Raw genomic sequence first — 23,844 nt, forward strand, 5'->3', positions numbered from 1 at the left:
AATAATAATGATTTACGCGATATAGAATAAAATGCCTTTTATTATTGATTAATGAACATTATTACAAAGAGTCAATTCCACAATAATTGATTGGCTCTAGGGCATCTACTCTAACACATGAAGTAGGGAATGGATATAGTCGGCAAGTTCTCGACCACTCTCGGGAAGTGGGTCTTTATGTTGGCGGTCACCGACTACTTTACTAAGTGGATCAAAGCCGAAGCACTTGCACAAGTCAGAGATAGAGAGGTAAAAGCTTTCATCTGGAAGCATGTCATCTGCAGGTTCGGGATACCAAAGGAAATAATCATCAACAATGGATCTCAATTCATCAGTTCGGGCTTCAGAGATTTCTATGACATTTGGGGAATCAAACTCAACTTCTCTACCCCCCGTAACCCCCAGTCCAACGGCCAGGCCGAGTCATTATGCAGACCTTAAAGAAATGCTTGCAAAAAGTCAAGGGCGCATGGGCAAATGAATTACCTGAAGTCCTTTGGTCCTACCAGACGACAACCCGTTCATTTACCGATGAAACTCCGTTCTCCCTCACATATGGATCTGAAACAGTCATCCCAGCCGAAGTATCAGTCCTTCCACCAGACTTCAATAGACAGATGGAGAAACCAACAACCAGAACCTCTACCAAAACTTGGACACCGTCGACGAACTACATGAGTGAGCGGCCATTCGCAATGTAGTCTATCAACAACAAGCCGCCCGACACTACAACCGCAATGTCCGAATCAGAACTTTCAAAATTGGTGACTGGGTTCTTCGCAAGTCTTCCAAAACACTAAGGAGGTCAACTCTGGTAGGCTCGGCCCCACCTGGGAGGGTCCCTACAAGATCTCCAAGAAAGTAGGGAATGGCGCTTACCGACTCTAAACCCCCGAAGGCAAAGACATCAACACTAGCTAAAATGTAACAACTGTTGTAAACTAGTACCATGCATGCATAATAACAATAGAAAATGGGCCCAAAACTTTTCCTTTTTATTATAAGTCATACGTCTTTTATACACAAAGAACGTCATTTACAAAAATGCCATTTTAAAAGACAAAACAGGGGAAATAGTGTAGCTATTGCTCCTCGCTTGCCGACGCCCCTCCGACTGCATCAACACCTAGATCCTGCATCCACAAAGGAAAATAACGGGGTGAGCACAAAATAATGCCTAGTAAGTAAAACCCTCTATCTGTCTATCCCCGTATGTATTACTCTTAATTCTTTCCTCACACTTTCTGTTGTTTCCTACTAAACGTCATGGCCTTATCTTACCGGAGGTACGGNAGAGACTACTCAAGCATAAGGTAAGTAAATTCCACTCAAAATCCAACTCAAGTTAAAGTTTAAGAAAATCAAGTGAGTAGAGATTTCTTTTAAATATGCATATGTTATGATTATTGAGAATAGAGACTACTCAAGCATAAGGTAAGTAAATTCCACTCAAAATCCAACTCAAGTTAAATTTAAGAAAATCAAGTGAGTAGAGATTTCTTTTAAATATGCATATGTTATGATTATTGAGAATAGAGACTACTCAAGCATAAGGTAAGTAAATTCCACTCAAAATCCAACTCAAGTTAAAGTTAAGAAAATCAAGTGAGTAGAGATTTCTTTTAAATATGCATATGTTATGATTATTGAGAAACTGAGATGAGATTTATGATTATTTATGCTTGTTGTTGGATTTATTTGAATATGAGAAGTGTATGTGATGATATAATGATGGGTTGAAATTGGAAGAATTGGAGAAGACTTGTAGGAGTGTTTTTGCCGTGGGGATGTGGTGATGATATAAGAGAGTTTTTCTCTCAATTTGGGTGGTTTAAGAAACCAATAGAATGATAATTAAATTAGGGTTTGTTCACGCACAATTATTGTTTGATGAAATGCCTAAGTGAAGTATGAGTTGGGTAGAAACCTTAATTTTATGTAACATTGCATATGTGCATTTCATAAGTGCATTTAAGTAAGAAATTTTAAGCATGAGCCATCCATATGCATATAATTGTGTATGTATAGAAACTTAAGAAAGAATAAAGAATAAATAATGAAGAATAAAGAATAAAGAATAAAGAAAGAAAGAATAAAACACTCTAAGAACAAAGAGAAAGGAAGAATAAGCATTAAAGAATTAAAGAGTGTTAAAGAAGAGAAAAGAATAGGTTGTTGTGATGGGGAACCGTGAGTGTTAAGAAGAAATTCCCACATACACGCCACCTTAATTGAGTGGCATAAGAAGAAGAATTGTACGACCCGTAAGAGTGTATGTGGATGAGGATTGTACCGAGAAGAATTCCTACATGCACACCACCTTAATTGAGTGGTCTAAGAAGAAAGAAGAAGTTGTACTGTTCGCAAGAGTGCATGTAGATGAGGACTGTACTCACTCACACGGCCAAGGTTCCAAATCCATGCATCAACCAAGTCCGATCGGCAAAGAGTAAGAAAAGAAAGAATAAGAATGAGAAAAGAAAGAACGAGAAAGAATAAGAATAAGAAAGAATGAGAAGGCTTGAACATGCCAAGGAAAGAAAAGAAAAGAAAAACAAGAAACAAAACAAAACAAAACAAAACAAAAGAAATAGAAAGAAGAAATAAAATACATTTTTATGCATTATTGCATATGCATTTTATCCATGCATATTGCCATGAATTTCATCATGGTTAGGAAGAATAGAAAGAATAAGAAAGAAAGAACAGAGAGAAGTAGAAAGAAAGAAAAGAACTGTGAGAGTTAGAAACAGAGAAAGAAAAGAGAAGGAATTAAGTAAGGAAAGAACCTAAGAAGGAGAAGAGTTAAGGGTTTTGCTTACTGAGCATTTTTATGCTCACCCCGTTGTTTTTTCCATATTTTTGTAGGAAATAGGTGAGTAGCAGTCGAAAGGACGTCGACAAGCGGGGAGGATTGGCATTACTATCCACTGTCACTAAGTTTTTGTACTTGTTATTTTGATATATGTAAAGAATTTTGTTTTGTAAGTAAAGAAAAATTTGGGCCCAACTATTTTCATATACTAATTATGTATGTTTTTATTGTATATGTTCTAAAGTATACTAGTAGAAAGCAGTCATTACACACCTCCTTCACCATCAGTCAGCCTCAAGGCTCGAATAAAATAAAGTATTATTCAACAATAGAATTGTTTACACCTTCGATCCGCCTAGACCGATTCATAAGTATAACACCTTCAATCGGCTTAGACCGATTCATAAGTATTACACCTTCGATCGGCCCAGACCGATTCATCAGTATTACACTTTCAATCAGTCCAAACCGATTCATAAGTTTACACCTTCAATCGGCCTAAACCGATTCATAAGTTTACACCTTCGATTGGCTCAAACTGATTCATGAGTATAACACCTTCGATCGGCTCAAACCAATTCATAAGTATTACACCTTCGATCGGCCCAGACCGATTCATAAGTATTACACCTTCGATCGGTCCAAACCAATTCATAAATTTACACCTTCGATCGGCCAAGATCGAGTCATAAGTATTACACCTTCGATCGGCCCAGACCGATTCATAAGTATTACACCTTCGATCGGTCCAAACCAATTCATAAATTTACACCTTCGATCGGCCAAGATCGAGTCATAAGTATTACACCTTCGATCGGCCCTAACCGATTCATAAGTATAACACCTTCGATTGGCTCAGACCGATTCATAAGTATTACACCTTTGATCGGCCCAGACTGATTCATAAGTATAACACCTTCGATCGGCCCTGACCGATTCATAAGTATAACACCTTCGATCGGCTCAAACTGATTCATAAGTATAACACCTTTATCGGCCCAGACCGATTCATAAGTTTACACCTTCGATTGGCCTAGACCAATTCATAAGTATAACACCTTCGATCGGCTCAGACCGATTCATCAGTATTACACCTTCGATCGGCCCAGACTGATTCATAAGTTTACACCTTTGATCAGCCCAGACCGATTCATAAGTACAACACCTTTGATCGGCTCAAACCGATTAATAAGTATTTACACCTTCGATCAGCCCAAACCGATTCATAAAGTTATATCCCCAACCCACTAGAGAGTCCACATGACTCAGGCACTTGGCTGCATCAAAAATGCAACACAAGCATGCAGTTCAACCCCTAGTGCATCTACAAACAAACAAGTAATCAACTCACCCACAAGGGAAGCACCAAAACATAATCACAAGTATAATATAAAAGAAGCCTTAAACGGCTAAGTTCCAAGTATGATGTAAGGCACACACACCAGGGAAGGGCATCGCAGGCCCTAAAAATACATGAGCAAAAACCAAAAGAACTAAGTATCATCGGTGCGAGTCGTCTCACCCATCTCTAACTTGATCACCCTATCACCAGCCCCAGCACTCGCCTCTTCAGCCTGGTCGCTCACATCCTCAGTAATCGATGGCCCTAGCTGGCTAGAAAAATCAAGCACCTGCTCATCATTCTGCTTTTCTGTATGCCCAGCGGCCTCTTCCTCCATAATCTCCCACATGAGCTGGAGGTCCTCATCTAGGTTCTAGTGAGAGGGGTTCTCGGCCTTTAACTCAAGCATGAACTCTCCCCTGGCTGTAATGATGGCGTCATTAATAATGCTCAGGCACTACTCCCTCGCAGTCCTCTTGGCCAACTCTCTCCTCAGCCACTCCAACTCACTCTCGGCCTCTTTTAGACGCCGTTGGCTCTCCCGCTCAGCTTTTTGGGCCGTCGCTTCTCTCTGTCGCAGATTAGCATTAGATTTCGATACATCCTTTATCCTTTTCTCCTACGACACGATGGATTTCCTTAGGCACAGGCTGCTGGTGAATTCCTGCATATCAAAAAAACTTGATAAGTATACGTCAACAATAAGCACAGTAAAGTAAAACTCTGGTTTATACCTGGAAAGCACGGGAAACCCCCCGGTCAGTGGCCACGATCGCACTTATCTAGTTCAAATGAGTCTCGTCAGTTGGGAATAGGAATGAGTCGGCCAACTAACTCATGGAAGCCGCGTCAGAGTAGGTCAAAGATGGAACATTCATTTTGATGAAGTCGTAAAAGAATTCGATTTTATCAAGAATGAAGATGAGCCCTGTGTTTACAAGAAAGTGAGTGGGAGCGTAGTAGTATTCCTAGTGTTGTATGTCGATGACATACTTCTGATTGGGAATGATATACTGAACTTGCAGTCGGTAAAGACTTGGTTATCCAAGTGCTTCTCTATGAAGGACTTAGGGGAAGTAGCCTACATCCTTAGAATAAAGATCTATCGTGATAAATCGTTTAGGTTGTTCAAACTAAGTCAAAGTACATTGACAAGGTACTGAAAAGATTCAGTATGGAAGAATCCAAGAAGGGATTTCTTCTTATGTCACATGGTGTTTATCTCTCTAAGGAATTGTGTCCTAGAACACAAGATGAGAGAGATAGGATGAAGAGGACCCATATGCATCAGCAATTGGATCCATCATGTATGCCATGCTATGTACTCGGATTGATGTCTCATGTGCTTTGAGCACTTGTAGTAGATATCAATCGGATCCAAGTGAGCGTCACTATATGGTTGTCAAGAATATACTTAAGTACCTGAAAAGGACTAAGGATATGTTCTTGGTTTATAGAGGGGAAGATGAGGTCACTATAAGAGGATACAGTGATGCTATTTCTAAACGGGAAAGGATGATTATAGTTTGCAATTTGGGATCACATAATTTTGTCTCAATGTAACTGCAGTGAGCTGGAAGAGCTCGAATCAGTGTACTGCAACGAATTCTACAATTGATGCTACGTGTATCGCATTTTTAATGTTGCCTTGTAGGTGGTTTGGATCAAGAAGTTCATTACTAAACTTGACGTGATTCCAAGCATGGCTGATCTAGTATAGTTGTACTGCGATAACAATGGAGCCATTATTGTAGCTGAGGAATCACGGTCTCACCAGTAATCCAAACACATACTTAGTTGATTCAATCTGATGTGAGAGATCGATTAGAAAAGGAATGTGTAGATTTGCGGAATACCTACTAACCCACTATTAAAGTTTCTATTGCAGTAGAAGCATGATGGGCACTTGGGTCATTCAATGTTGAATGCATGCATGATTAGTTGTAGTGCGGGCACTTGGGTCATTCAATGTTGAGTGCATGAATGATTGGCTATAGTGCAGGTGGGAGATTGTTAGAGTAGATGCCATAGAGCCAATCAATTATTGTAGAATTGACTCTTTGTAATAATGTTATTAATCAATAAAAGGCAATTTATTCTATATCGCGTAAATCATTATTATTGCAATAAGTATTGATATATGTTCTTAGAATGGTAGAACCGTGACGAGGGTATCAAGTGTTTCAAATCTTGATAGTGAGAACCCTATGAGCACATATGGTGGCCATTCTAGAACGTTCGTAGCCCTAGTATTATTCTGAAGTAAGGGCACAGATAACACGGTAAGGCTATCATAGTGTTGAACGACCTTGTCCAAAGGCAATGACTGATCTCACTTGTCAAGGTTGTTTGGTGACAACTTGGTGCAACACATGGGTGCTTGCCGTAGGTGAATACACCGCAGCAAGTTCACTAGACTGACCCACCAAAGGATTCCATATGGATGGTAACCCCAATGTCTATAGAACAAATCCTCTAACGAATGGTGGTGCATGTGATCCTTAGACTTGAGATCATAGGAGCGCCTTGTGCATCGATTGGTGCAGTTTGACACTAGCCTAACGCAGTTCTATTCAAAGTTGTCAATACGGTAGTGATTGGCTGCATCAAGGAGTGTATCAAGACTATGGTGGATAGACAGAGGATTCATCACTCCCAGGTACGGGAGAAAGTTATCTCATGGCGTAATTCAGTATATGGCAATGACACCAAAACTGTGACCACAGTGAGATTGAGTTATTGCTCTATCCAGATTATAATTTAGGTCATTGGTCCAGAAACTGAATACATAATATCGAGAGTAACCGAAGGTTGACACTATTTCTATGCCTTCGTCTCGTCGAGATAACGAATGATGAAAGGATCGAATTGTACGGTAACCATATCGTTGACAGGTAGCTACTTTGCTGAATCCGAATCTATCGGGTGGCCATGATGCCTTGCTAGGGGCCAATCTTGGTCTGTGTATTAGTGAGACGATTAATTGGTGTTAACACAATACTACACACTGCCGGTATAATGAGGAGCCTATGGGTCACACACATAGAAGATAATTTAAGAGCCAAGAAGAAAGAAGGTGTTTTCGTCTTTTTGGGGAAAGGGTATTTTGGTAATTTCACAGTATAATTAAATTTGCTAAGGTCGTAGCCTTTATGTGAAATTACGTTTAAATATGTGTACATATATTTAAATTATTATCATGATTGTTTAATGTAAATATATATATATATATATATATATATATTATATTATAAAATATTAATTGATTTTAATTGAGATAATGATGTACAATAAATATCTAATTGGGAGTGTTTGGAAACAAGGGGTGTTTGGGTTGGAGCCCAAGCCTATTCCATATGGGAATAGGGCAATTAAATTTTACAATAAAAGAAAAGTTTTAATTGTAAAAGGTAAGAGATTTTCATTTCACTCATTCATTGAAAAAGAGAAAAACCTCCAGCCCCTTAAACACTCTCACGCCAGGTTTTTGCTTTTACAAAAAATCAAAGTTTTTCTTTGATTTTTCTTCTTTGTTCTTAAGGCTAAAGAGGATCTAGCAAATCCCTCTTTAGGTCCTTGCGATTGTCTTCGTGTGGACTACGTCGATTCAACCCTACACTTGGGTCGGTAGCAAAACATATTCAGAGACAAAGTTGGAGGAGCCTCCAAACGTGCGTATGATTTCTTAAACTCTAGATTAATTTTCTGCAGATTCTTATTTTGATATAAACTGTAAAATTATACCTTGATCTTGGTTCTATGGAACAATCCTTGTTATTATTATTTTTTTTTGTTTTTCGGTGCCTTAATGGATCGTTTCCTACCATAAAGCTCTGCAAAGAAGAAACACAATAAGATTTCAGTAATCAAAATTTGAGGTAAAGACAAAGTTTCTCACTATTAGCTCGCCAAGTGAACGGAATGTCGCCCTAACCTCTATCCCCAAAGACTGTGCCACCCCCGCATTAAAAAGTACCGACCCTTCTAGTTCTTATCACTCAACCAGAGGTCAATCACGAGGTGAGCCCGCTTGTGCCTAAGGTTCAGCACGTATCGACCTTTTTCCTTATCGTTCTCATTTAGGAAGTACGAATAAAGCAGTTCGTGCAGCCCAAACATCACTTGATGCCACACACAAAGGTCCTCCAATGCCATCAGTAACCTCCACCCATTCAGCATCAGTTGGGATGGAGCAATCCTGAAATGGTCAAGTACTTCCCATATAAGGCGAGGGATGGGAAGCCTGAGTCCATCATGGAACCACTTTTCATAGGCGCTCACCCATCCCTTCGCTTCCCAGTCGACCCGCTCATATGATCGAGCCGCCCTGATCTTAACGAATTTCGAAATATGATACATTGTTCGAATCTGCCACATATCATTGTCCTTCAATAAGGGCGGATAATCTCGGCTCAGTATCCCACCACCTAGCCGACTCGGCTCGTCCTCAGAGCCACTACCGGTATAGGATGAACAACCAAAGTCACGAACTCCTTCGGAGTCTTCCCCACTCCCTCTTTGCCTGTCAGGCTCATAATCACTTGGGTTAGCCCCATTTGTCCTAGGGGCAGCCATATTCACCTCAGTCAGTATACCAACCAGAACGCCCCCACATTCGGGCATCATCACCATGGTCAGAGCATTCTCATACTCATTCGCGACTTCCACCTTGGCCCCACTTGAACTACTGGACCACGACCCAGACATTGTTCAACCTATTCCCTTCAAAACTTACTTAAACTCGCTCGCCCCGCACCACTGACTGAACCACTATCACAATACTATTCCTACTTGACCCCGCTCGCCCCGTACCATCGACCGACCTCTCCCAGTTTAGAACCTACACTCTCTAAAGCCCAAGTGTCAGATCACTGCTCATCCCTATCTCCAAATTGACCCAATCTCTCCAAAACCAATCACTAGTTGAACCCGCTAGCCCCAGGCGGCCGACCCCCTAAGTTTGGAACCCAACTCATTTCTATAACTTTACTCGGTCCTCACCACTGACCGGCTACCACTCAAATATCTATTGCCATCCGATCCCTACTTAACTTGAACCACCGACCGATCCTCGCCTGATGCCCACTCATCTTGAGTCACCGATTGCCCTGTCCTCAAGTATTAAATTCTACAGCTCCAATTCTATGTTTGACTCAGTCCGGGTGACTGAGAAATAGTCTAACTCCTTTGACCACTCGGCCTAGAAATCCGATTGACCTAGTAGGATCACTAACCTTCAAACTCCCCAACTGAACACCGCACCCGACTCAGTCAGGTTGATCGAGATGAGCTGAGCCGAGCCGAGCCGAGTGGAAAACTTGTATAACCGTGACTCATCTTCCACTCTACCCAAAACTCCCAATATACTCAATCGCCGCAAAAGACACTGTTACTTTCTCCGTCAACCGTGAATTCGAACCCTTTCAAAAACAAAATAGCCTCTCCTATTTTTTTTTTTTTTTTGTTTTTGCCCTCTCAAAACCAACCAAATCCTACTCAAAACCTTCCAGGAACTCAACACAAACACAGACAAGCACAGAAGAAACAAAAAAAAAAAAAAAAAAATGGTGCGAAAGTAGTGTGTTTACCATGAAAAAAGCCAAAATCTGCGAAAAAAACCACCGCCACTGAAGAAAACTCGAAGTAAAGAAGAAAACCAGGGAAAACTGAAGACAACGCAAAATAAAGATGTACCGTCACCTTTTCATTTTTATAGACGAAGCCTGACAGGGTGAGACACATGGTGGTCCCCCATTGGGTATGGGGTAGAGCGACTCTTTGATTTCCCACCCAAAACAAAGACAAAATCACCACTATACACAAGGATGGGATTCGCTCAACCTAGGGAATCGCGATCCTGTGCAGGTGCCATGCTGAATCGCGCGGTCCACCCGACCGAGCTGGTAGGTTCAAGCATACCAATTGTCTGTGGCTGAGCCAACGAATTTTGATACTTCACCCATTTAGGAGATCTTCCTAACCGGGCAGCTAGCTTGGAACTAGTAACCCTACCTTTGGCCTCGAGACAAACACCGGCAAAGATAAAGGGTACCAGGCTATTCGATCATCCCGGACAGACGAGCCGATCGTGAACTTAATGTAAGCATGCGTACATCACACTGCTCAAGTCCGACCAATCCACCCAAGGTGCCACAGCCACGTTGAGCTTAATGCAGTCCGTTTGGTCGAAAGCACCAAGTGAGGACACCTTCGTGAGATAGCTCATTTACCTTCCGTTCGGTCTGACACATCGAATGAGTCACCTTCATGAGATATCCCGCTCATCCACCCACTCGGTTTGACAAACCGATCAGAGACATCTTTACAAGATAGCCCCCTAGACAATCAGTGGGTTTGACACACCGATTGAATGCACCTCCATGAGATAGCTCGCCCATACACCCACTCACTCAGCTCTATAGACTGACTGACAACACCCTTACGGGCTGACTTCACATTCCCACTCGGTTAAGGGAACCGAGTGTGTTCATGACCACGTCTTGCCTCCATCCGTCCACTCAGGCATATTGAAGAGCTCAATGACTACAAACACAATCATGTGATCAACTAGTCGACCATGAAGGCTGACCAGATACGCCTCTAAGCAATGCCTACTCTCTAAGTTAAGCATTCTTTAACTCAGAGAGTGGGGGGCAAACTGTTAGGGCCAAACAATGTCGTCAGCCCAAATAGGGAAACACCTCTAACAAAGATGAAAGCCCAGGCCCAACCCCAATGGGGTCCAGTCAAAATTCCATAGATGAGGCTTGTTCGGTATGAAGAGTAGTTGGATTTTACCATCTGGACCTAGGCCTCCTGATCCTAGAACACCTTCTAGGCTTATGGACAACTCGAAGCCCACAGTCGCCTACGAACTACACTCCTACTTGAACTCTAATAAGGATGTTAGCTACTATCTCAATTCCTCCAAGGTTCATATCCGAGTCACGCTCAAACTCTCTTTCCTGCTGAGATAAGGGAACCAAAGGTTACACCATTTGGGAGGACTACCACAACAAGGACTCCTAGTCCCACCAGGATTGGAAGACTATATAGTCACTATTTAAGCAGAGGTCAACCTTCTCACAAAGGACAAAAACATTACACCTTTAGACCCTGGAGTTCCCGCTTGAGAACTTTGCATTACAGCCGTAGTCACAGTCCCCGACTAGACTTCCGGTAACTTTTCCTCTCCTTAACCCTCACTAAACTAGCTTTACTCAGCCTTGCTGACTTGAGCATCGGAGTGCCTATGGCAAACACCACCCCGGTGTTTTCCGTCTGCTTCATGCTTGTTTTCTAACGTGCATAGGTGCAGCAGATCGCCAGTGGCTCAACCTCATGAGATCAATCCCTCTTTTCGTAACGGTCGATTTTTGCATTTACAATAATAATGATAAAAAGAAGGGTCAATTGAAAAAGAAAAATCATTTCTAAACTCATAAGTTAATATTATGTAAATATAAATTTTTTTTATTTTGTTTATGATTTTATACTTTATAAAAATAATTAATGTTGGTTAAATATAGAATTATTTTTGTCCTTTCCTTGTTGTTACTGAGTGGGAATAGGCAGTTGGTCACGTGAGTCTGGGTGGATTGTTTTTGTTTGCTTGAGCTTACATTTTTTTTTTTTTTTTTTTTTGAGATTCAGATTTGCACATTCTCATTTACTTGCACTCTCTCTGACTAAATTCAAAAAATTTTTTTTTTCCCCCCCCCCCAACTCTTAAAGTGTCTTAATAGTGGTCTTTCTTTCTCTTTGTTCTTTAAGGTTCTTATATATGTATATAGCTTATTCTTGGCTATTCTTTTTACATGCAAATGCCTAAATTCAAAAATGCAATATGGCATGTAAATAAGTCATTCTCTACCATCAACAAGTTCCATCAAGATAACAAGCTACCATACTCATGCATGCACTTCACTTTGAAATTTCATCAAACAATTTGCATGCACATACAAACTCTAAACTAGCTATACTTCCGCTTCTATCTCAAGCCACCAAAACTTGGAGCAAAACTCCCTAAAACCAACATCAAACCTGGCCAGGAATCACACTCCACAATTCTACTCCAATTCTTCCATAACTCATCCAAACTTCTACCAACTCATCTCATACTAATAAATCACTTCTCATGGTTGGGTTTACACATTACTCAACACTAACTCAATCAATAATTCTCATTATCCAAACACATGCATCATACAAGAAATTTCTCTACACAACTCTTGATCAAATCAAAACTAGATTTGGATTTACTTACCTTAAATGTAAGCAACACAAGCACTTTAGTCTTCCTTTGTTGGAACTCTCTTTCTCGTAAACCCTAAGCATATAAACCATAAGAATTCAACACTTTAAAAAATTCAATCTCACATCTTGGTGCTAGAAATTTACTATGGAAGCTTAGGATTGAAAATCTATCAAACTTAGGCCAAATTCTATGAACATCCTTTTGAAATTGATTGAAGAAAAATTGAGAGCACTTGGGATGAAAGGTGGCATGAATGAAGGGTAGAATGGCTAGGGTTTCCTCTCTTGAAGCCTTATTACATAATAATATCTATAGATTCCCATTTTACCCTTGCACTTTCTAAGAAATTTCATCTTTACCCTTTAGTCAATTACAATAATACCCTCATTTCCATTGACTTCTCCATGTAATTCTAATTCTTTTCACTCCCCACTCTTTCATCTAATTATGGGTGAAATGACCATTTTACCCCTAAGCAAGTTTGCTAGAATTTTCTCAAAAATTCTAAAGAGTTCATTGCCGCAGCGAACTTCTATCCTTGCCCTGGCAAAGTTTGGATTTCTCTAAACACGAATTTGGGTAATGAGTTCATTGCTGCGGCGACAAAACTTTTTTGCCGCGGCAAAATATGAAAATGCCAACTTTCAATCATTAGTGCATAAATAAAGTTACGTACCTTGATGTAGGCGTTACATGACATGCCCACTTTGGACTTTCAGGCCTTACGTTTGGGCTTCTGACGCACTACCCTATCCAGGAATTCTTAGGCTAGCTTTCTATGTTGGGCTCGAAATAAACTTTCCGTTGATGTGTTATGGGACCCGTAACTCCTATCGAATCAAAGTTATGGCCATTTTAAGTATACACTCTCACTTATAACTATTAGGCCTTGCGTTTGGGTTTCTAACAAGTAGTGCTCACTAAGAATTCTCACGCTAGACATGTCACATTGTTGGGCATGAAAACAGCTTTCTGTTGATATCTTACAAGCCTCATAACTCCTTTTAGATCAAAAGTTATGGTCGTTTTAATTTGACATGCCCATTTAGGACTTTTGGGCCTTGCATTTGGGCTTTTGACACATAGCCCTCTCTAGGCATTCTTGTGCAAGATATGCCACATTATTTGATGCAAAACAAACTTTCTGTTGATATGTCATAGGCCCCGTAACTCTTCCCATATCAAAAGTTATGGCCATTTTTAATTGACATGCCCATTTAGGACATTATGGCCTTGCATTTGGGTTCTGACGTGTAACCCTTTCCAAGAATTCTTGTGTTAGACATTTTACGTTGGACTTCAAACAAGCTTTGCAATGATATTGCACGGGCTTCATAACTTGTAAAACCCCTCCCTAGCTGGGTATTTCCTAAGTATCCCTTGGCCATTGAAAACCTAGAAAGGACACGCCTAGGAAATGAGTTTGTTTCAAAACCTATACTTTTGCCTGTTTTGTCTTTGTTTTTTTTTTTTTTTTTTTTTTTTTAAAAGAATGATATTAAACATCCCATAACCATAAAATGATTCAAGAAATTTAGCTTCCTACGAAGTTCATACTCTATATAATATCATTTACTAATATCATTAAACCTTTTTCATTCATTTGACAAGGAAATGGTCATACTAGGTTTATTAAAACATATTTACTTCAATATCCATAAACCAAAAACCATTTGATGTTATTTTACAACAAAAATTCAAAACATAGCAAAAATATTCCTTCATGCGCATGTCATTCTCCAGTAGCCTCTCCCAGCTTCAAGCTTCAATCCTTACCTGCAAAACATTTTAAAACATTTTGTGGGTTGACCACTAATCGCTTAGTAAGGGAATATGGCCATTTACAAAAAATTAAGGTTCATTATACAAGTATATTACTCAGGACCTTACTGTTAGTAATTGATCTACCATACGCAGCGGAAAAACAAAAATTCAATTGGTAAATCAATTACCTTTCTTTTCCAAGATCTGAATATAGATTATACTATTTACATGTTTATAAACAAAATCTGTATAAAGTAAATCCATTCAAGGATTAGAATACTTATGTACATTTGGAGGCTCCTCCAAATATCTCTGACTTTAGACAGGAACCTGTTCATAGTTATTGTTCACCATCTACTGTTCATAGTTACTATTCACTGTCTACTGTTCACGTGATTTTTCTCTAATCGATCCAAAGTATGATTGCACTCACGGAAGTCCACATGAAGATAATCCACAGAACCCTAGATTATTTTGCTAGAACAATCAAAGGCTTCAAGAATCAAAAAAGAAGAAAAAGAAAAGTTTTCTTCTTGAGAGAGAGAGAGATAGGGTGGCTAGGGTTTTAATTGAATGAATAATTCACCTATGTTTTAATTTTAAGTTGCACTTATACAATGCAACAATTAAAACCCTATTCCGCTTAGGAGTAGCCATGGGCTCCAACCCTAGTTTACCCTTGCAACCAAACACACCTTTTATGGTATTTTAATTAACTAACTATTATTATAATTAAAATCAATTAATATATAATAATATATTAATATTTAATTAATAATAATAATTCACTTAAATATATACAGAGATATATTTAAATATAATCTCACTAATTTAATTTTAATATTAAAATTAAATACAGGCAACAACTTCAGCAAATTTAATTGCATTGTGAGATTACCAAAACACCCTTTCATCCTAAAAGACGAAGATACCCTTCTCACAAATTGATTCTTAAATTATCTTCTAAGTGTGTGACCCGTAGGCTCCTCATCATATCAGTAGTGTGTAGTATCGCGATTAACACCAATTAATTGTCTCAATACACATAGACCAAGATTGGCCCCTAGCAAGGCATCATGGCCACCCGATAGATTCGGATTCAGCGAAATCACAACCTATCAACGATATGGTTACTGTGTAATCAAATCCTTTCATCAACTGTTATCTCATTGAAACTGAGGTACAGAAATAGTGTCAACCTCAGATATCCTCGACATGTTTGTATTCAGTTACTGGACCAATGACAGGAATATTAAATTGGATTGAGCATCAACTCAATCCCACTGTGGCCACATATTTAGTTTCATTGCCATTTACTGAATTATCTAGCGAGATAATTTCTCCTGTACCTAGGAGTGATGAATCCTTTGTTGATCCACCATAGTCTCGATACACTTCTTAATGTAACCAATCACTATCGTATGGATAGCTCTGAATAAAACTATGTTGGGCTAGTGTCAAACTACACCAATTGGTTGTAACACCTTCTTTTACTTACTAATATACTCAAAAACATACATACATAGTATATGAAATATGGTTGGGCCCAAAATTTTTCTTTTATTTATAAACACAATATTTCTTTACATATACAAAAGTAGTCTACACAAGACTTATACATAAGGGACAGTGATGCCTTTTCTCTCTGCTCCGTGACGTCCATCTGAACGCCGCTTATCTATTTCCTACAAAACATGGAAAAACAACAGGGTGACCACAAGAAGGCTCAGTAAGCAAATCCTCTACTACTTATCCCCGCAACTTATTCTTGGTTCTTTCCTTACTCTAATCTTACTCTTCTTCATTCTTTCTGTTCTTTTTCTTCTCTTTCTAATTCTTCCTATTCTTTCTACTCTCTCTTTCTTTTCTTTCTGTTCTTTCTAATCTTACTCACCATGATGAACATCATGGTAATGTGCATGAATGCAATGCACTCACAATAATGCATAGAAATGTATTTTCTTTCTTTCTTCTCTATTCTTTTCTTTTCTTACTCAAGCTATTCTTTTCTTGTATGCTTGAGTTTTCTCATTCTTATTCTTAGTCTAGCTTACTCATTCTCATTCTTATTCTTATGCCGATCGGACTCGATTGATGCATGGATTCGGAACTCTGGCCATGTGAGTGAGTACAGTCCTTATCTATATGCACTCTTACGGACTGTACAAATTCTTTCTTATTCTTAAGCCACTCAATTAAGGTGACGTGCATGTAGGACTTTCTTCTTGGTACAACCCTCATCCACATACACTCTTACGGGTTGTATGATTTCTTTCTTCTTCTTATGCCACTCAATTAAGGTGACGTGTATGTAGGACTTTCTTCTTATCACTCACGAGTTCCCCCATCACAACAACCTATTCTTTCCTTTTTCTCTAGCACTTTCTTTCTTAAATTCTTTAGTGCTATTTCTTTCTTTCTCTTTATTCTTAGCATGCTTTATTCTTTCTTACTCATGCATATGCAAAGATATACATGTGGATGGTATATGCTTATGTTTCTTTCTTTAGTGCAATCTATAATGAAAATATGCAATGTTGCACAAAAATAAGTTCTCTACTCATGCATATGCTTCTCTCAAGCATTTTATCAAACAATAAGTATGCATAATTAGACTCTACTTTAACTATAGTTCTATTTCTTTCTTGGACCATCCAATATGGAGTAAATCCTCCATAATAATTCTAAACCTGTCAAGGGAAGGCACTTCAAAAATCTCTACTCAATTTCTTCTCAAATTTAGCCAAACTTCCATTGGCCATCCCAACCTTGACTCCACTTCTCATGGCTCAAAACAACCATTCATCAACCCAACAACTCATCCAAAATTACAAACTTAGCAATCAATCTCACAATTATAAGTATATAAATACAAACCAAGTCATATAAATACACATCAAGTCATTTGATTGCTTAAATCTTAACTTGGGTTGGATTTACTTACCTTTCTCTTGAATTCTTCCACAAAAGCTCTCTAACTTGTTAGACTTGCTTCTTCTCTTAATTCTTAAACATAAACTTAATAAGAACTCAACACTTACTCAACTTAAATTTATACTAGAGCATGAATCCTTACCTCTTGATGCTTAGGAACAACTCTATCAAGATCCAACTAAAAGCCCTCAAAAATACTTGGAAGATTGAGTGAAGAGTTGGGAGGAAATGGAGAATGAAGAGGCGGTGGAACTGAGGAAAATGAGGAGATTTAGAAGACTAACCCTTAATATCTCATAAACTAAACCTTCTTTCCCATTTTACCCTTCCACTTTCTTGAAAGTTCCATCCTTATCCTTTAATTCTTTACACTTGCACCCCCATTCTAAAACATTCTCCATGAAATTTCTTTGCAATTCACTCCCCACTTTACTTTCTAATTAGGGGTAGAATGGCCACTTTACCCTTATGGAAAATTTTCTTGAAACTTCACTAGAAAAATCTGCTGGTTCTTCGCCCCGGCGAAGTTTCTTTCTTCACCCTAGCGAAGAAATACAGGGCGTACATCACCGCAACAACACTTTTTCTTCGCCGCGGCGAAGTCTGCATTCCCAAAAATTCTGCAAGACTTCACCAAAATCAGGGCATCCAGACCATTCTAACAGCTTAATTAACATGTCCATTTAACTTAGGCCAATAAATGAAATTTAAAAGCAAATGAACATGAGTCAAAGATGTACCTTAAAGTGGATGTTACATTGGTGCACAAGGCACTCCGGTGATCTCAAGTCTAAAGATCACATGCACCACCATCCGTTAGAGGATTTATTCTATAGACACTGGGGTTACTATCCATATGGAATCCTCTGGTGGGTTTGTCCAGTGAACTTGCCTCTAGCAAGCACCCATGTGTTGCACCAGGTTGTCGGCAAACAACCTTGACAAGTGAGATTGATAAGAGTGTAATTTATATATTTTTTATTCCATCCATATTATGTTTTTTGTTATATTTTATGCCGTTGAGTTGATTAGATTTTATTTTATAAGTTTGGCATATTTGGATAGACTTTAGGAAATAATTGAGAAAAGATTAGGAAATTCCAGATTTTTTGTTATTATGACCAGTGCTGCATTTTTCAGGTTTTTCATAGAGTCAGATTTCTCGTTCGCAAAAGTTTTCTTCAGAAAAAGTAAAGTAGACAAATCAAGCTTTCCAGGAAGGTATTATGGGCGAGAATCCGAGTTCGTTTGGGAAATCATTAGTTGTTGCAAAACCGGACTTGGAATCCTAGTCGCGGAAGGATTCCTGGCTGAGTGTTGAGTCTTCGAATGGGCCCAATTGGAGTTTCAGATATCGAAAGCAGGTGATTCAAAAGCCCAAATTCATCTACACATCTGGGACTACAACTTTTATGAAGTGACCAAGCCCAGAAGAGTTCTTTTACATTGCGAGAATCCTGGTGCAAGTTGGAGACAAATTCTGTTTTCCATATTTGATAAGATTTTGACAATTTTGGAAGTCTATCTTTTAGCAAAGATCTAGGAAAGTAATTTCCGTGATTCCAGGGGTAGAATTAAGGAAAACACATGTTATTTATGGATGATTTGTTAGGTTAAAAAGGGGGACGGAGAACAGCAGTGGAGTTTTTAGTTTTTTTTTTTTTTTTTGGGTTTTCTTTTACTTGCTACGTCAAGATGTGCGGCTGATCTTTCTTCTTCAGTTCAAGGGGATTTTGAAGCCTGAATTCATGTCATTGGTGTAACTTAACTTCAGTAACATTATTCTCAATCTCGTTTTTATTGGAATTGTTTATGTTATTCTGTTTTAATTGTGTATAATTTTTTGTTTGAGTGATTTAGTAATGGCCTGCTGAATTGTTTAACTAGAAATTTTTTCTTATCTTTTTTTTCTGTTCTGTTTTTTTTTCCTCTGTTTTGAAAAAAATGAGTGCATTTTATGCTCCATCTCATTTCATGGTTGTGTTTATGAGTGAGTGCGTTTTACGCTCCATCTCGACTCACCACATACCTTTCTATTTTTTGAATTTTTTTTGTTTCTGTTTGCTTAAACCCAAATTTAGGACTAGCTTAAGAGAAACAATTTTTTTTTTTTTTTTTTTTGCCTTTTAAGGGTTGTTATACACTCCTCAATCATGCTTCGTCATCAAGTTCACACAACTTATCAAGACATATTGTTTCAAAACTACAAAGATTCAAATATGATTAACTTTATTTTATGAAAGATGCTAACATCCTAAGTCAAGGAATATGTTCAATAACAAAGTCAAGTTACTATTTCATGCATCACTAGACGTTCAAAGACATGACTTAAAGCATAAACCTTCCTAAAAACAAAAACGCTTTTTTTTTTTTTTCAAACGTTACACCTACAGCCTAACTTCTCCCCCACACGTAAAACTTACAGTGTCCCCAATGTAAAACCCCAAATGTAGAGACAGGCACATAAAACAAATAAAAAAAAAATATGGCAAATAAAATAATTAAAAAAAACTAAATTCAAAGGAAAAGAAAATCAAATCTGAATTCTTGGGTTGCCTCCCAAGCAGCGCCTTTGGTTAAAGTCATTAGCCAAACTCCATGGCATCAAAAATATTAAAACGAATTACTTCACCATCAAATTCCATCGTAAGGGTACCATCATGAACATCTATTTTTGTCCGAGCTGTATTTAGCAATGGTCTTCCCAGTAAGATAGGTGCAGGATCAGGAAAAGAAGAATCATCCATATCCAGAATGTAGAAATCAGTAAGAAATGCTAACTCATTGACCTGCACAAGAACAACTTCAACTACCCCTTCAGGGTATGCATTAGTGTGATCAGCCAATTGGATAATAACACCAATATCTTTTACAGAACCTAGATTTAATGAAGCATAAATAGATCATGGCATAACATTAATCGAAGCTCCTAAATCTAACATAGCTCTCTCAATTCTGGTGTTACCTATCTTACAAGGAATTGTAAACATACCTGGATCCTTGCACTTGGGAGGAAGTTTTCTTTGGAAGACTGCTGACACATTTTCTCCCATTATTATCTTCTCATCACCGTTTAGCTTCCGCTTATTGGTGCATAGCTCCTTAAGAAATTTTGCATATCTTGGCACTTGCTTAATTGCATCCATCAGAGGTATATTCACTTCCACCTTGCAAAACATCTCCAAAATCTCTTTATCCTTCTCTTCTTTCTTTGACTTTGTGAATTTGCTAGGAAAAGGTAAAATATTAGACTGAAGTTGAATTGAAGGGTTAGGAATTACCTTTGATTCTGTTGTAGCCTCTTCTTTCTCAATTTCATCTTCAATTTCTTCTTCCTTTGCTACACTCGGAATGTTCAGCTTTGGTTCTTCCACTTTCTTGCCACTTCTTAGCGTCACTGCCTTCACATTTTCCTTTGGATTCACCACTATTTGAGAAGACAACTTCCCTCCAACTTGAGCCTCTAAACGACTTATAGCAATTGCCATTTGACCCATATGATTCTCCAGACTTTGAATACTGGATCCTGTACCTTGTTGAAACTATTTGGTATTCAAAGCAAGGGACTTAACTATATCTTCCAGGGATGAGTTTGAATTCTGTGAGGCAGGTTGCTTTGGTTGAAAACCTTGTTGTTGTCTATTCTGGAAGAAATTCTATCTAACTCCTACTTGTCTATTTCCTCTATAACTGAAATTTGGATGATCCCTCCAACCTGGATTGTACGTGTTGGAGTAAGGATCATACTGCCTCGGTGGTCCAGGAAAGTTTTCTGCTGCATTGACCTGCTCAGCTCCTTTCTCTTGAAGTGTTGGGCACATGTCCGTTTTGTGTCCCATTGTCGAACATATCCCACAAGCTTTTACCTGTTGTGCCTTCCTTACAGCCAATTGTCTACCAAGAGAGGTAAGATTAGATAGTTGTTGTTCAATGGAAGACACTTACCTCATTCACCCTTTTGGGTGATGCATCATGTCTTGTACCAAACTATTGGGAATTGGCAGCCATGTTTGAGATTAAAAGTTTAGCAGTTTCAGGAGTTAAATTCCACCAACGCACCTCCACTTGTTGCATCTATCATGTTTCTTTCCATAGGCAACAATCCTTCATAGAGATACTAGATTAACAACTGATCACTTATCTGGTGGCGAGGACAGCTTGCACATAGCTTCTTGAATCGTTCCCAATATTCATACAATGTCTCCCCATTATATTGCCTTATACCACATATCTCTTTCCTGATGGTGGCAGCTCTGGAGACTGGGAAATATCTTTCTAAAAATAGCATTTTCATCTCGTTCCATGTTACGACTGTCCCTGATGGTAGATAATAGAGCCAATCCTTTGCATCATCCCCCAACGAAAAGGGAAAAGCTCACAACTTAATCTACTCCTCTGTCACCCCAGTCGGTTTCATGCTTGAACAGACTACATGGAACTTTTTTAGATGTTTATTCGGATCTTCACCTGCACGACCACGAAACGTAGGCAACAAGTGAATTAGACTAGACTTAAGTTTAAAAGCAACATCTAAAGTAGGGTATTGAATACACAAAGGCTGCTGATTAAAATCAGGGGCAGCCAACTCCTTTAATGTTCTGCCAGCGGCCATCTCTTCTTCTATTTCTGAATCTGGATCACTGGATGAACTGTGGGACGCTGAACCAAGGGCTATATTGAGACCAGGAGATGAAGAACTTGCTTGACTTGCCTCTTTTCGCAACTTCTGTAAACTGCGTTCGATTTTTAGATCAAATTCCAACTCTCCTGTAGAATTGGATAGAGTCATAAATCACTAAAATCACCAAATTAAGCCTAAATAAATAAAAACTAATAATACAAAAAATAAAAAAATAATTTTTTTTTCTTGATAGAAACTAAAATTGGCCAAAAACCCTATCAAATGATCGAATTTGAGGACAAGAGGGTGGGGCTAGAAATCATTTCTAGTCTTGCCCAGAATTTCGTTTTCTTCAAAGTAAGTACTTGCAATGCTCCTAATTCAACCAAAATTTCTCTTAGGAATAGGATTGAATAGTACTACTGTTCATTTTTTTTTCTTCAAAAACCTAAAAATCACAATTGAACCAAAAAAAAAAAAAAAAAAAAACCACAACTAAGCACTGATTAAATGAAATAACAAAAGAACGTAGAACATAAGAAAAAAAATCGACAAATAACACTCCCTGGCAACGGCGCTAAAATTTGGTAGCGTGCCGAATGCACCAAATCAATTAACCTTACTAACCTAACTACTAAATTTTATATAGGGTGAGCAAGGGTCGATCCCACAGGGAATGATTTGATTAATTCCTATATTCTATGCCAATAGCCACAATGAAAACAAAAGAAAAATACAATAAAACCCTAAACAGTAATAACAAGACAGAATAATGTTACAGTTAGTATGTCCAATGCATGTTTAGGTGGATCCTGAATCGAGAACTGGTGTTTTTAATCTGATATTTTCTACCATTATTTGTTTTCAGTTTAGATTGCATTGATCACACCCCCTTTCGTTACTCTGTTGTCTTGTTTACTGTTTAGGGTTTTATAGTATTTTTCTGTTGTTTTCATTGTGGCTATTGGCATAGAATATAGGAATTAATCGAATCATTCCCTGTGGGATTGACCCTTGCTCACCCTATATACAATTTAGTAGTTAGGTTAGTAAGGTTAATTAATTTGGTGCATTCGGCACACTATCAGAGATCAGTCACTACCTTTCAATAGGGTCGTTCAACACTATGATAGCCTTACTGTATTATCTATGTCCTTGGTCAGAATAATACTAAGGCTACGGACGTTTCTAGAATGGCCACCATATGTGATCAGAGGGTTCTCACTATCAAGATTTGAAACACTTGATACCCTCGTTACGATTCTACCATCTTAAGGACATAAATCATTACATACACGATATAGAAGAATATACCTTTTATTGATAAATAAATGTTTATTACAGAGTCAATTTTACAATAATTGATTGGCTCTAGGGCACCTACTCTAACAATCTCCCACTTGCACTATAGCCAATCATTCATGTATTTAATACCAAATGACCTTAAGTGTTTTTCATGCTTTTGTTGAGATAGAGGCTTCGTCAGTGGATCAGCAAGATTTTCATCAGTATGCACTTTACTGATCTGTACATCTTTCCTCTCAACCATTTTTCTGATGAGATGAAGACGTCTGAGTATGTGTCTGGACTTCTGGTGAGACCGTGGTTCCTTTGTGTAATAACTCCTTTATACTAGAATACTCATAGAAATATATCTAATGAAATTCATATATTGTAGTAAAAGTAGATGGGACCAAAAATTTTCTTTTATTACATATAGACATTCTTTATTCAAGATAGAGCATCATTTACAAAAAAAAGTCATTAAAATAGTAGACAATATAGCTATTGCTCCTCGCTTGCCGACGCCCATCCAACCGCGTCCTCACCTAGATCCTGTAAACACAAAGAAAACAATGGGGTGAGCACATAGTAATGCTCAGTAAGTAAATCCTCTACTCGTCTATCCCTGTAACTCTTTCTCTTAATTCTTTCCTTACACTCTTCTCTTCTCATGCATTTTCTCTTTCTGTTTCTCTTTCTCATAGCTCTTTTCTATTAACTTTCTGTTATGTGTCATGACCTCATCTTACCGGAGGCACGGCTGGGTACTCATCCCACTCTTCGTGACTCTACTCATTCTCTCTCTCTATTCTTTCTCATATTTTCTC

The 23,844-nt window shown here is 38.4% G+C and overlaps 1 protein-coding gene across 1 annotated transcript; it reads right to left on the reverse strand.

Moving 5' to 3' along the window:
- Positions 1-19,697: 19,697 nt before the first annotated feature.
- On the reverse strand, positions 19,698-20,951 carry LOC116133348. The gene is made up of 3 exons (XM_031419062.1): positions 20,784-20,951; positions 20,105-20,654; positions 19,698-19,990 (listed from the first exon to the last, which is right to left on the reverse strand). The coding sequence occupies exons 1-3, from the start codon at positions 20,949-20,951 to the stop codon at positions 19,698-19,700; spliced, it is 1,011 nt and encodes a 336-aa protein (XP_031274922.1).
- Between the last annotated feature and the right edge of the window lie 2,893 nt (positions 20,952-23,844).

This window comes from Pistacia vera, unplaced genomic scaffold, assembly GCF_008641045.1.
Source record: "Pistacia vera cultivar Batoury unplaced genomic scaffold, PisVer_v2 Contig269, whole genome shotgun sequence".
NCBI classification, from domain to species: domain Eukaryota; kingdom Viridiplantae; phylum Streptophyta; class Magnoliopsida; order Sapindales; family Anacardiaceae; genus Pistacia; species Pistacia vera.

Excerpts from the sequence above, each read along its gene's own strand:
- LOC116133348 (XM_031419062.1), bottom strand. The coding sequence starts at position 20,951 with ATGGGACACAAAACGGACATGTGCCCAACACTTCAAGAGAAAGGAGCT. Across the intron at positions 20,655-20,783 it reads GTTATAGAGGAAATAGACAA|TTTCAACAAGGTACAGGATC; the intron begins GTAGGAGTTAGA and ends AATACCAAATAG. Across the intron at positions 19,991-20,104 it reads TCCCAAGTGCAAGGATCCAG|GTTCTGTAAAAGATATTGGT; the intron begins GTATGTTTACAA and ends CATTAAATCTAG.